Genomic DNA, 13,422 nt, shown 5'->3' with positions numbered 1-13,422 from the left:
CACGGAACAAGCAAATGTCTGGCTGGCCTCATCTTAGTTAACACGTTAATTGGAAGGCAAGTGTCGAGCAAAACAATGACTCTTGCTGTCAGAGTGTCAAGAGGAGCACCAAATGACTGGCTGCCGCGGTCAACTTCATTAAGAACTCAATGGCACTCGTCTGGTGAAAGTGATCAAGTAATTCCCTATAGACACAGTGAGGATATCGTGCCATTTGAGTATTTAAAGGGGCATTCCAAACAATTCATATATAGATTCTGAAACTTTATACCCAGTATAACCAATTTATAGATGTTCAAATGCAAAAGTAGTTAATTATCTGGAAGTCTCCGTTAAAGTGATGAGAGAGAGGGAGTAAATTATTGTCTATCGTGTATGTGAAATTCAATCACCAATGCAGAGACCAACTTCAGTCATACCATGCCTCGACATTTGTGGAAGCCACCCGAGGTTATTAGTTGTGCAGCATTTTTGAACAACCTGGAATTCTCAGAATTGAGCACTGCAGATTAAGGAATGTGTTCATTTATTGGTACTAAATATTTGTGCCAATATGAACTTGCATATTGTATGTATGCGCTGATAGGTAGGGCTTTCACTCATGGATCCATTGCACCCTCCATCCTTTTCTTGGGTGATGTTCATTATTCTGAAGATCATAACATGAAATAATGTTTGTTATTCCAAAACACACAAATTCCCCTATACCTAGGCAGATGTTCCGTTTATAATCCAAAAATTAAATAGGGTTCGTTAATCCAAATGTTTGTGGTGTTATTTTGAAGGCTCCCTAGTTGGAAAATGAAAGAAGGTTTGTTATTCTCAAGGTTCATTAATCCAGAAATAAAAAGAAGATATGTATACTAAAGAACCTTTGGCATTACGAACCTTTTTTCATTTTCACATTAACAGACCTTTGGAATAATGAACCTTATTTCATTTTCAGATTTACAAATCTTCGAAATAAGATATCTTATTTCATTTTTGGATGAAAGGACCTTCAGAATAACGAACCTTGAGAATAACAAACCTTTGGATGTTTGGATGAACTAACCTTTGAAATAACAAACTTTCGGATGAATAAACCTTTAGATGAATGAACCGACAGAATAAAGAACCTTGAGAATAACAAACTTTAGAATAACAAAACGTACCGGTATTTCATTTTCCGATTAACGAGCCTTGGGAATAACAAACTGTGACCCTTCTCTCCGCCCTGAACAGCTCCCGGGATGAATTATCTGACGGCGGGCAACGTAGACAAGGAGGCGGTCGGGGAATTCATGAAGGAGGTTGGCAAGCACCCAGACCTGGATGAGAACACCATCGCCAAGCTCCTGGCCCTCGAGGCGCAACAGCACGAGCACCACTCCCGCGGATGGTACCGCATCAATGCCTCCCGTGCCATCGCCGGTCGCCAGAGGGTGTCGCCCCACGTCGACCCCAACGTTCTCGAGGTACGCCCTTCTGTAAATCCTGTGCATGGCTGCTGAACAGTCCAAGTTGAGCTCCAATGAAAAATAGCACATGATCACAGATTAAACCACTCCCGAAATTGTTAAGCAGTCCCATTTTGCAAAAAATTGGACTCACTGAATATATTGTATATACAGTACCATAATCATAAAACTAACAAGGACACAGCAAGAGTACATTGAAGGTGAGATGAAATGGGGGGGGGGGTGGAAGAGAGAGAGAAGACAAATGAAAAAAAAAAAAAACAACTTTGCAGACCTCAGGAACTTTCCTTTGTAATTTTGTGTCTTTTTTGTATTTTTTTCTGCATTCTTCCTTTTAAAAGCATGTATGATGACTTGAAAATTTAGGACTTTTTTATGAACTATTAAACATTCTAGTCAGGAGAAAAACAAAATGGAAACACAACTAGCATGAATTGACAAGCTGAAGTGAAGCACAACCCTGTTTATCAGAGTAGAAAGACAGCAATTTTCCGTGAAACATCATCACATCTTGTCAAAATGAAAACAGAAACGATAACATCGCTCTATTGGCGAGGCAGCGCTTGAGTAAAATATTCATGATGCGACACCTTCCACGGCGTAAGGAGGAATCAGCCACATCGCTCTCCGTGCTCACATCATACCAACCAATCTCTTACGAGCCACAGATGGTTGGTGTGGATTGCCTCTGGATAGCTTTCTCGTCAAAGTCTAATTATGCCTTTTGAAGCACTTGATTGCCATTTACAGAAATGAAAACAAGCCGAAGACTCAAGCTTTTACCACATAATACACTGAGGAAGACTTATCAATACACTGGGAAGACTTAGGCAGTATAGTGCACTCCTGTATTTTTAGGAACAGTGTGCAAAAATGGAGTTGAAAAAATTTGTGAGGCCGCAGGGCGTGCCGGAATTGTCATGAGGTATAGCTAAATTATGAAATGAATGCAACAACAGATCACAATCTTGAGTGGAAATAAAGTGACAAAACATCTGTACAGAGGCGGCAGAATAACAACTTAATGGGACTTAAATGTCCACTGACAGTGTGTTCCCTTAATCAGACTCTGGTCTAATGGATCATCATGGACTATTATCTGTTTCAAACTAATGTTGTCCTTCGTGCTTGCTTTCCCTACCTGTTTGTCATTTTGCCTCTGACAAAGAATTCTGCTAGAATCAGAAACTCAGGCCCCTTTTGACTCCATTTGACTCCATCTGCTTGCCACTATCAGATTTGAAGCAGTTTTCAACAGCCTTTTTGCTACATTCATATTACTGTTCATTAGGTTATCTATTATGCTCATTTTACAATGATATGTTTGACACAGGCCTTCCTTCTAAATTACAGTGTAGGTCTTTAGGCTGTTAATGAGGCTACACTGCAGAAATGAATGAGATAGATTCATTTTTTTTTTGGTTAATCTTGTGCAGGGAATTTGAGATGCAGCGTCTGTGTTTAAAGCAATGCAACCACTACAATAACGAGGTCAACCATCTTAAATGGATTCAAAGTAAACATAAAGTTGAGTTGGTTTTGTCTTGTCAAAATGTCCGCAGCTGTACCACAAGATCAAGAACAAGGAGGTTACAACCTACAACCCCGCTTCGGACCTGTCGAATGGCGGCACCCGCTCGGTCGTGGAATTTGCGGCAGCCTCCGTCGCCGTGTTCGAAAACGAGAAGAAGGTGAACATCGTGGTCAAGCGCTACGGCCTCATGAGCACTCAGCACATGGTCAAGTACGTATACAATGCTTCTATTCTAAATCTTCCTTGATACTCCAGTATGCGATATGACCGATGTATATCTGCATTGGTCTTATTGGCACTGTTGTGTGTTTGAGGTATATTTAAAGGCATACAAAAGTGGCACCTGCTAAAGGTTCTCTTTTAGCCTGTTGAGGATGGACTGATTTTGCTACAACTCGCATTTCCCACAGACACTTGCCCGAGTATGCTCGGGACTCATCTTCAACGGATTAATAGTGGATGTAAATGAATAAGTCAGCAATAATGGTTACTTATGCACAGCAACAACAATAGAATCAGAGTTATGGCTTTGTTCTTACTTAACACAGCTACAAAATTTAAATATTTACAGACAGATGTCATTTCTTTAGTTTAGCCAGCACAGTTCAAAAGATTTATTTTTGTTTCTCTTTCTTGTTTTCATTTTGTGGTGAGTCTTCTGTTTTTCAAATTTTGTGGCTTTCGCACAGCATCTCACCAATGATTTATTTCTGTAAGAATTCATCAATCTAACGCAGTGTGTAATATATCATATTGGCACTCATGGAGATGTTTGTGTAATGGCCAGAAGAATGCATTATGACAGGCAGCGCAGTGCCAGCTTAGAATGGTAGAGGCATGAGCAGCCAGACTCAGTGTCTGCGCATTTATCATACCGAATAGATAATCAAACGAGTTCAGACAGACGGTGAAAATGCCAGGCACATTTTGTGTAAAGACACCATGTATGATACTTTCCAGGCTTTATGCAGGACTTTTTTTTTTCTTTTATTAAAGGCACTCACCATAGCATATTTACCACAAGATTTGGAAATTTTACATTTGTATTATGTAAACTGATATCGAAACAAAAATTATGATGATTTGTGTGTGTGTGTGTGTGTGTGTGACATAGGACAACCTTCTATCACAATTCTGTTTGATTCAATAGTGTGTATCATCTCCATTTCATAAAAAAGGCATGATACTCCAAATATCTCTTGGGAGAAGGGGGAGGAGGATGGATGGGATAACTGCTGATGTTTTCTCTTCCCCCCCCCCCCCCCCCCCACCACTTACTGTCCCAACCAGGGAATAATGCAATACCAGAGGGGTTGTCACATGCGGTATAGTAATGATGGCAATATAATCCCACAAAGGAGAGAGGATAGGGTTCAGTAACTGCCGCACTGTCTCCCCCCCCCCCCCCATCTCCGTGATGGAGGAGGAAGAGTCTTATTTCTCACGATCACCCCGCCCAAACCCCATACCCTCCCCCAACCTCATACCCTCCCAACCAAGGACCGATGTAATACCAGAGTAATTTTCACATACGGTAAAGATGGCAGTATAATCCAACAAAGATGAAGAAGAAGACAAAAACAAAAAGAATGGACCTAGCAAAGGAAGTGATATCCATGGTGATACTCGAGAGCTCCGAGGCTTTGTAGATCTCATCAATGTTCATCACATGACTAGTCAAGAGTAGCAGAGCCATGCTCTGTAGGTTTGCACCGCCATGATGTCATTGTGATTGATGAAAAGATGATTTTTTTAATTTTTTTTTTAGCTATCTTTTTATCTCTCTGCTGAACAGTGAATGATGTTGAGAGAATAGGTCCATTAAGGCCATTGTAAGGGAGTTCTGTTTGCAGTGTGATGCCACAGTTTGAAACAAGATCACATCTTTTGTTACGATCGAAACGAGAGTGAGTGAGTGATGATTTTGTTTTTATTTTTGTTTGTTTTTTACAGTTGTGATAGCGGAAGAGCTGTAAGAGAGTGATGCTACAGTCTGTAGCCATGTTACGAGCTTCAACAAACCTTATCAAGCATACCGAGACTAACTTGCAATATATCTCTCTTGTCCAATTTTATATTCACTCGTGACGTGCCCATGACTTTTGCCAGTGTATTTCAAATTTTGGACACCCGACTTTCATGATAATTGCTCATCATAGCTTTTTTGTGTGTGTATGTGATGAGTTTGGTGCGTGATATCTCTTGCACATTTATGATGTTGTGCTATGGCAAATAATTATATGAATTAAGAGCCACTACGAGTTGCCCAATACAGCGTGCCGTTTTCTGATATCATCATGCTTTATAGTCAAGGACGTGGAATGAGCCGCGACGCTCTTTTGCTCATTGCTCGACGCCACGGCATTGCCATTAATTCTGTTATGCATGGTGAACCGCACACACAAAGAAGTAATGGGATAATGCACTGTAGTGCGTGGCAGTGATGCAGCTAGATAGACAGGGTTTGGCCTGTATATATGATAAAAGCATTTGCCATTCCAATCAAATATAATGTGCTGATGGCATTATGAATTTCGTTGGGGTTGCTGAAAAGTAAAAAAAGCTCCCATGATCAAAAATTGTGTGTCTGTGTCAGAAAATGGTAGGAGAATAAACGATGAAATTCATACACTGTATGTATGTTACGCAGTTGCTGTATATGTACATGCACAACTATACAATCAGGGGACCTACCATGATGGAGTCAGTTTTGTAACTCCATACATGGTTGATGTGTACAAATGTCCTATGCTTTTTTGTGTAGACTATAGACTAGCTTATAATGTATTTGAATAGTGTGTGATAATTGCCAGAATACACACATATACACACACACACTACACACACAGATGCAGAGAATATAGACCCACCATTGTCATTGTTGCAGGTAGTGGGTTAGTACAATGTCCAAAGCAAATGATCGTTGGGGACATAATATTATCAGCGGAATCATAATTTTTCCACCCCATTACCCCTCTCTCTAGGTTCGAGACATTTGATGGCACTGCGGAGGCGGGCCAGGACTACATCGCCAAGAAGGGCCAGCTCATCTTCGAGCCCGGCGAAACGACAAAGAACATCGAGATCGAGATCATCGACGACTACGAGTGGGAGCCGGATGAAACGTTCTTCGTCAAACTCCAGGTTGACACCAAGGGAAACGCGATCATCGGCAAGAAGAGCATCATCGAGGTCACCATTATCAATGATGATGGTAAGGTGGCTGTAAGGGTCAAATAAAAAAAAGAAAAGGCCATGATTCAATGCTGATAGAGACTTGGGATTATACTTATACCTATTCATAGAATCTCTATGAAAACATGATGTATAGGCAAGAAAGGCAAGCATAATGCATGAAATCATCTTGTCCTAGGTTTAACAAAATTAAAGATGCACATTAATTCATTCAATTAATTTTCTGTGGTCTGAGGAAGAGGACCTGCCTTAAAGTGCATTGAATTCCAGCTTAATTGCACATAATGAAATGAAGCCCCTGAGCATTTGTTTCATAATTTGTATTAAAAGTGGCCAAACAACCCAACTCATGATCAGTGCAATATCGCAGTGCTGTGAAACAGTTCTAGTGGCCTAAGCCTTTGAGATAGCTCCTTAAATGACTCTAAATGAGTATAGGTAGAGATAAAACTAAACAAGATCTACATGTGCATGGTGTTATCCACCACTCAGTGGATACTGGTACTCATATCAAGCATATTAACTATGTGCCCAGGCATTTTGCTGTAACTTGCTGTATTTTTCTTTTTAAATAATCATCAGTATTTTGGCTTCTGGTCAATTCCTCCAAACTTGACCCATTTGTAAGCTGGCCTGCCCACTCAGGCTTAACAATCTGCCTCAGTTCAACCAGGAGTCCATGGTGACACAATGGGGTTTAACAGTGATTAGGTAATCCCCATTCATTGACAGTTAATAGTCTCTGCACATCTGTGCCTGACTGGATAAGAAAGCATTCCAAAAGAGGCAACGTCGGTGAATAACGCATACTTGTTGTTAGGGTTAAAGCCTGTCATGCCTCTCAAATGTCTCTGTTTGTCCACATCCCTGAAATTTTTTTTTTTTTGTCTCAGAGCCCGGCACCCTGGAATTCACCAAGACCAGTTACATCGTTAAGGAGAGCATCGGCTCGGCCGTGCTGCCGGTCATCCGCAACCAGGGCAGCGACGGCAAGATCGAGGTCAAGTGGAAGACCAAGGACATCGAGGCGGTCAATGGCCAGGACTACACCGGTGGCGAGGGCACCCTGGTCTTTGAGCACGGCGAGCGGGAGAAGTTCATCGAGATCCCCATCATCGACGACCAGGAGTACGAGAAGGACGAGAGCTTTGAGGTGGAGCTGAGCGAGCCCACCGGCGGCGCGCAGCTGGGACGCCTCAAGAAGACAGTGGTGACGATTATCAATGATGACGGTGAGTACTTTATCAAACTGATGTGGCTGATCATTGACAAATTAAATTCCTTACTTCTGACCACCGTGGATTTACTCTAGACTGTTTCTGTATACAGAAATGTGGAAGAAAACCCTCATTTTGTGGAAGAAAAATTGCCTGTCTCGGAATTGAAATTTCCAGTGTGTGCTGACCACTTTGCAACCCTCAGAAAAAACAAAAGGCTCTCACACTTAAATTGATGTTAATGATAAAGAGACCACTAAATCTGACGTCAGTCATTTCTGTCTTACGGAGCAGTTGCTTTTTTTTATCAACATGTAGCCTATGTTCAGTTGATGACGCTTGCGTGTACATTTCTCTCTTACAAGCAGTGCCACTCATCTACATGTATTTAAAGCAGTATCCAGGCAATAAACACTCTTTAGAACTAGTTTTTCAGACTAGTTTTTATTACTATTTTTTTAAACAAGTTTTTCAGGCAAACAAATTAAGATGACTTTGTTTGACATCCATATTCTAGACCAGTTTTGCTTAATTTAGTTGGAGGCAGCATTGATATGTATTGAGATGTATAGAGCTTGTTTTTTGCTTTACGGACCAGAATGTTTGAACCAGTAAAAACAGTCGACTGCCGTATTGCACTTTGGTTATTCTGTGATGCCTTATTACCTTTAATGTTTGCCATTAATTAATTTCCACCTGAAATGACTACTCAATGTTGGGTTAATAATTGCATGTACCCTCATTTGTCAGCCAACTTCAGTGGTAGAATGAGCTGTGGCCCTGTGTTTGCAGTGTTAAGAAGTAAATAGCCATTAGAAGCCCAGTAGTTAAAATCCCTGATCATGTGTAATGGATAGAGAGGCATTTGACCTGAAAAGAGACTGTAATGTCACACCAAACAAAAGGGTCATCCCTGGACAAAAACTCTGTGAGTTCAGTTTTTTGTTCAAGTAGATGTCAATGAATACAACCCCCCCCCCCCCATAAAAAAAAAAAGGGAGAAGAAAAGACGTAAGAATACAGATCACCCACTTAACATGGTAAAAGTGTCATCCAAGCTGCATGTGAAATGGGAGACTTATTGAATGTTAGATTTTTACATGTCTTCACCAAGTAGTGGTGTTGTTTGTTTGTTTGTTTTTTGTGACCAAATATGCCAGTCATGTAACTTATCAACTTTCTAGGTTCTTGTCACATATGACAAATATTTGATGCAAAGTATGCAGGGTTTTTGTGGTAGATTTCACGTCCAAAATAACAAGAAATTCAGTGAAGACTTCTTTGTAGGTCAATTTGAATCTTGTTATACTATGACATCATCGATTCATTTAATTTTCATAATTATGCAGTTCTTGCCTCGAATATTACTATTTCATGCCAGCATGTGAAGCTCTGAACTACTCCAACTTTCCATTTGTTAAGGACGATTTGGATAAAAAAAAACCCCTATAATATTTACCCTTTTATCTTAATTTATTTTATCTATTAAAGTCAAGTTGAATGTGGTATGGAATAGTGCTTGAATGCCATGGGAAAGAAAATACAGAAGTAGATAAATGTTACACATGGCTTCAGTATAGCTGTAGCGCTTTTACCTGAAAATTGAAAGAGAAATAGTGCATCTTGTTGGTGGTGTTATTGGTGTTTTTGTTGTTATTGTTGTTCCCATAAACTGTGGTGAACTGCTACTCTTAGGTCATATTTCATGTGTGGCTGCTTTATTTATGTGAGGATGAAATGTTTCTGCTGGTCCAGGCTCCTGTATCATATTACAATGTACTTCCACTGACCCGTAATGGGTAAAAGGATAGTCGCACTGAAGATCTCTCATCTGCTCAAATAATAGTCTTGATGCCAAACTCCTATCTTTAAAGGATTAACCTTCTACCTTTTTTTTGCAAAATAATTAGAAGCCATCTTATGAAGTGTTCAGGAGCATACAGTTCTAGAGGAATTTGAAGTTAATTTGATGAAAACCGGGTTTGAAATGACCGAGATATCCAAATACAAAGTTAAACAAAGCAACCCTAAGAAAAGGTGGGTCCCACCTTTCAAGTTTCAGGTTTCAAGTTTCAAGTTTCAAGTTTATTTCATATTTCCACTTTCTCAGTGATGGGATTACAAAATGATTGACAATAAAACAAAAGTACAAAATATATACAACCATATCTTATGTTTGAAAAAAAAGACAAACAAACATTACACACAAATATAAATGGTCATTATCATCTGAGGATATCACAAATAAATGTCAGAAATATGATGGGGCCTACATAAAAGCAATGATGCTTGTAAAAACTGTAGGTTCCCGAATTTATAGGCGTGAAATTATACGAAGAATGGACATGTTTATCTCGACCAACTTAAATTGTACCAGTGCAAAAACAGTATTAAAAACTTTAATTGGGATTGCTTGGTTTTGGATTTCTCAGCCATTTAAAAAAACCAATTTTCATCAAATAAACTTTGAATTCCTTTTAGAATTATATGCTCTTTCACCTTTCATAAGAGGTTTCTCATTGTCTGAAAAAATAATCATTAAAAAAAAAAACATTGGAGACCTGGAGCCCCATCTCAATCAAGACTGTACCATCCCTTTTTAATGCTACTAATTGTGCATTCCTTGCAGATTACACTAGCATGCTGGACAGAGTTGTGAAGATCACCCATGTCAACCTCGATCGCCTCAGGATCGGCAATGCGACCTTTGCCGACCAGTTCCGGGATGCCATGAACGTGAATGGTGGAGATGTGGAAAATGCCACTGGATTTGACTACGTCATGCACTTCCTAACATTTGGTTTCAAGGTACAAACGGAAACTTGTTATTTCATCACAGGGAGTAGTTTTACAGAAGTTAGTTGCATTATAATATATTTTACACTTTTGAACCAACCTGAAATTATGTCCACCATGCTGAAAGATTCTGCCTTCAATCAGAGCTAGTGTCCGACCAACCTGTACAAAAAATAAAGTACCTACCATAATCCACTGTGAATGTCATCAACTATATCATGTTTCCTTTGCACTGTTTGGTCAGTAATAATCAGCAGAGTAGATTAGCTATCTTATTTGTACAAGAGCAAACAGATTTTGCATGTTACTTAATCTTGTAATGAATTTTACTCAGTTAACCAGTTGAGGATGAGTCCCGAGTATTCTCGGGCAAGTGTCTATGGGAAATGTGTGTTGTAGCAAAATCAAACCATCTTCGGGGAGTACTCCATGCGTAGTTTAGCTCACAGCTGCAGTCTTCTGTCGGTGTTAAGATGTTGGGAGGGGAACTGGAAGTTCCTGGCAAAGATATTTGTTTGCATTTTGTCTCTTTGAAGTTGACACTCCATGAGACATCGTAGAACCTTGTTGAGTGTCCTCAATATCCCAGTGTTTTAGTTTGACTGGAAGTGTGGGCATGAGCCAACAGTGGTCAATTTGCAGAAATCCACTGAACTCCACTTGTAAGCTTCATGACCAGCGGTCTGAAACGATAGCCCCAAATGTCACAATTTTCATTAGAACATAATGTATTTGACATGTTCCATCTTTCTACATATACACAGACCCTCAAGAAGAAAGTGCAGTGACAATACACTGTCTCATTGTCTCCATACGGCAAAGATCCGTTGCATGATGTTTGCGGAATATTTTGTTATGCGTAGTGCACCTTTTTGGTGAATTGAAAACTTTTATTTGTACCACATGCTCTTGGATAATTTATGTTTTCCTGTTTCTAATATTCTAAAACTGATATTCTGACGATCTCTTGTTTTGAACAGTCTGATATGTTGTCTTTGAATTTCTGTGACTACTTGGAGTAAATTGAGGTGACACCAATCTACTACAAATGTAAGTGAAGTTGTGTCATATTCTGACTGTAGCTTTTGCTCTCACCGCCCTACCTTGACGCTAGGTCATCTTCGCCTGCGTGCCTCCACCAAACTTCCTGAACTCGGGCGGATGGATCACGTTCGTTGTCGCCCTGGGATTCATTGCCATTTTGACGGCGCTGATCGGCGACCTGGCCAGCATCTTCGGGTGCCTGATCTCGCTGAAGGACAGCGTGACAGCCATCACCTTCGTGGCACTGGGCACCAGTCTGCCCGACACCTTCGCCAGCAAGACGGCGGCCAACAACGAGAACTCGGCCGACAACGCTGTCGGCAACGTGACGGGCAGCAACTCCGTGAACGTGTTCCTGGGCTTGGGTCTTCCGTGGCTCATCGCTGCCATCTACTGGGCAGCGCAGGTTAGTGACAAATTTTTGATTTCGTACGTTTCCTTTGCCCTTCTGCTGTGAAAAATGTGAGAGGCTGAGGTTAGACTTGATGTAGTAGAAATATGGGGGAGGGGAGAGATAGTGGAGGAGTTGGGAATCAACTGGCAACATTTTGTTTGTCAAGCTCAACCTTGATTATTGAGGAATGCATGAAAGTGTGTAATATGATGGTCAGCCAGTCATGGCTTCTTTGTTACTTACTACATGATGCATCTGCATTTTATGTTGCCCAATTCTGTTGCACGGAGCTCAAAACTCTTGACGACATGTTGTGAGTTGTGGCAATTCCACAAAAAAGTGCAAACATACATACAAGTTTCATACAATAGCATACAATTGTATGTTCACATATTGGAGTGTATCAGACTTTGTTTATATATGAATGGAATGGCACCCAAATGTAGATAATCATTGATCGCAATATACTCTTACTCCCATGCTCTTCCGTGCATTTTTGTACGTTTCCAGGATGACACCTTTGCCGTCCCCGCTGGCAGCCTCGCGTTCAGCGTGGCCACGTACACCGTCTGCGCCATCGTCACCATCGTCATCCTCATGATGAGGCGGTACTTCGGCTTCTTCGGCAAGGCGGAGCTCGGCGGACCGCCGCTAGGGCGGTACATCACCTCGGGGATCCTTATGTTCCTCTGGGTGCTTTACGTTCTTCTCTCCTCCTTACAGGAGTATACCATCATCAAAATATAAATAGTGAAAAACGAAATAACACCAAAAAGCAAAACAAAAAGAGTCGTTGACTGATTTAAGGAGAACTAGCTCTTCGCTGTATTCATTGCATCACTCGCCATCAGACTATGATAGAATTTTGCAGGGCAAGACGTGAGTCTGTGTTGCATGACTCAGAAACAATCATTGAAGCTAGGCTGGTCCGAGAACATCATCAATGTAACGTCTGACTCGATGAACGTCCTACATCAAATAATGACAAGGATCATCAATGAAGGTGATTAATGTCACTTCGTTGTTGTTTAGATATATTCTCATTCTTGCTTGTGAAAGGGATCCAGACAAAATAAGGGCATTACATTAGTTACTGTATACGCCATACATTTTATGAAGTTTTTATTCTCACAAATTCCGTGAGTCAGGCGCTATTCACGAATTTAACAACATGAAAAAAATATCAACTCTAACCCGAACGTTAATGTGACATGCATACATACATTTCTCCTTGCATTGCGCTACTTCCTGACTGCGGATTCAACCACTCGCAAAGTTTTTAGAGAGTCCCGATTCAAAAAAAAAAATGACTCGCTAAATATATGGCGTATACAGAAGATATTCAAGTTTTGTGCACATGCAGAAACCAGAAGAAGTGTTTTTTCAGGAAGTTGAGTCTCTGTGAGAGAGAAAGAGAGTGGGAAAAAGAGTGAGTGAGAGAGAGAGAGGGAGAGAGAGAGAGCAAAAGTGTAAATTGTATATCATGTGATCAATCAGAGAGGTTAGTCGGAGAGACTTTTTTTTTACTGACAGCTGTCTTGTGTCAGGAATGGTAGTAGTCTCGCTGTTACAAGCCTTCCAGTCTCCGACGATTTCTGAATTACCACTGGCAGGTAGAAGGTGTGAGTCTGTACTCCATAACTTTTTCTGCTTTTGTAAAACAGAGAATGTAAATAATTTCTTCCGCTTCCAGTCTCGGTTGGATCGGAATGCTTTCATTCTTCAAGTTAATGTTTGGTGGGGAGAACACGAAAATGGAATTGCATTTCACACTCTCTGCTG

The 13,422-nt window shown here is 40.6% G+C and overlaps 1 protein-coding gene across 1 annotated transcript in view; it reads left to right on the top strand.

Moving 5' to 3' along the window:
• Positions 1-13,146, top strand: part of LOC139725304 (sodium/calcium exchanger Calx-like) — a 59,612-nt gene extending 46,466 nt beyond the window's left edge. Inside the window, exons 4-10 of the mRNA XM_071636392.1 lie at positions 1,225-1,457; positions 3,023-3,204; positions 5,979-6,208; positions 7,083-7,421; positions 10,036-10,214; positions 11,317-11,652; positions 12,151-13,146. Of these exons, the coding sequence (XP_071492493.1) occupies positions 1,225-1,457; positions 3,023-3,204; positions 5,979-6,208; positions 7,083-7,421; positions 10,036-10,214; positions 11,317-11,652; positions 12,151-12,387 (1,736 nt within the window). The 3' untranslated portion in view covers positions 12,388-13,146. The remainder of the gene's footprint in view (positions 1-1,224; positions 1,458-3,022; positions 3,205-5,978; positions 6,209-7,082; positions 7,422-10,035; positions 10,215-11,316; positions 11,653-12,150) is intronic.
• Positions 13,147-13,422: the final 276 nt, after the last annotated feature.

Source organism: Diadema antillarum, unplaced genomic scaffold (genome assembly GCF_040938485.1).
Source record: "Diadema antillarum isolate AM-2024a unplaced genomic scaffold, OU_Dant_1.0 seq00000031_RagTag, whole genome shotgun sequence".
Classification (NCBI taxonomy): Eukaryota; Metazoa; Echinodermata; class Echinoidea; order Diadematoida; family Diadematidae; genus Diadema; species Diadema antillarum.
The sequence above is the reverse complement of the archived record's forward strand: the minus strand, read 5'-3'. Positions and strand labels throughout refer to the sequence as shown.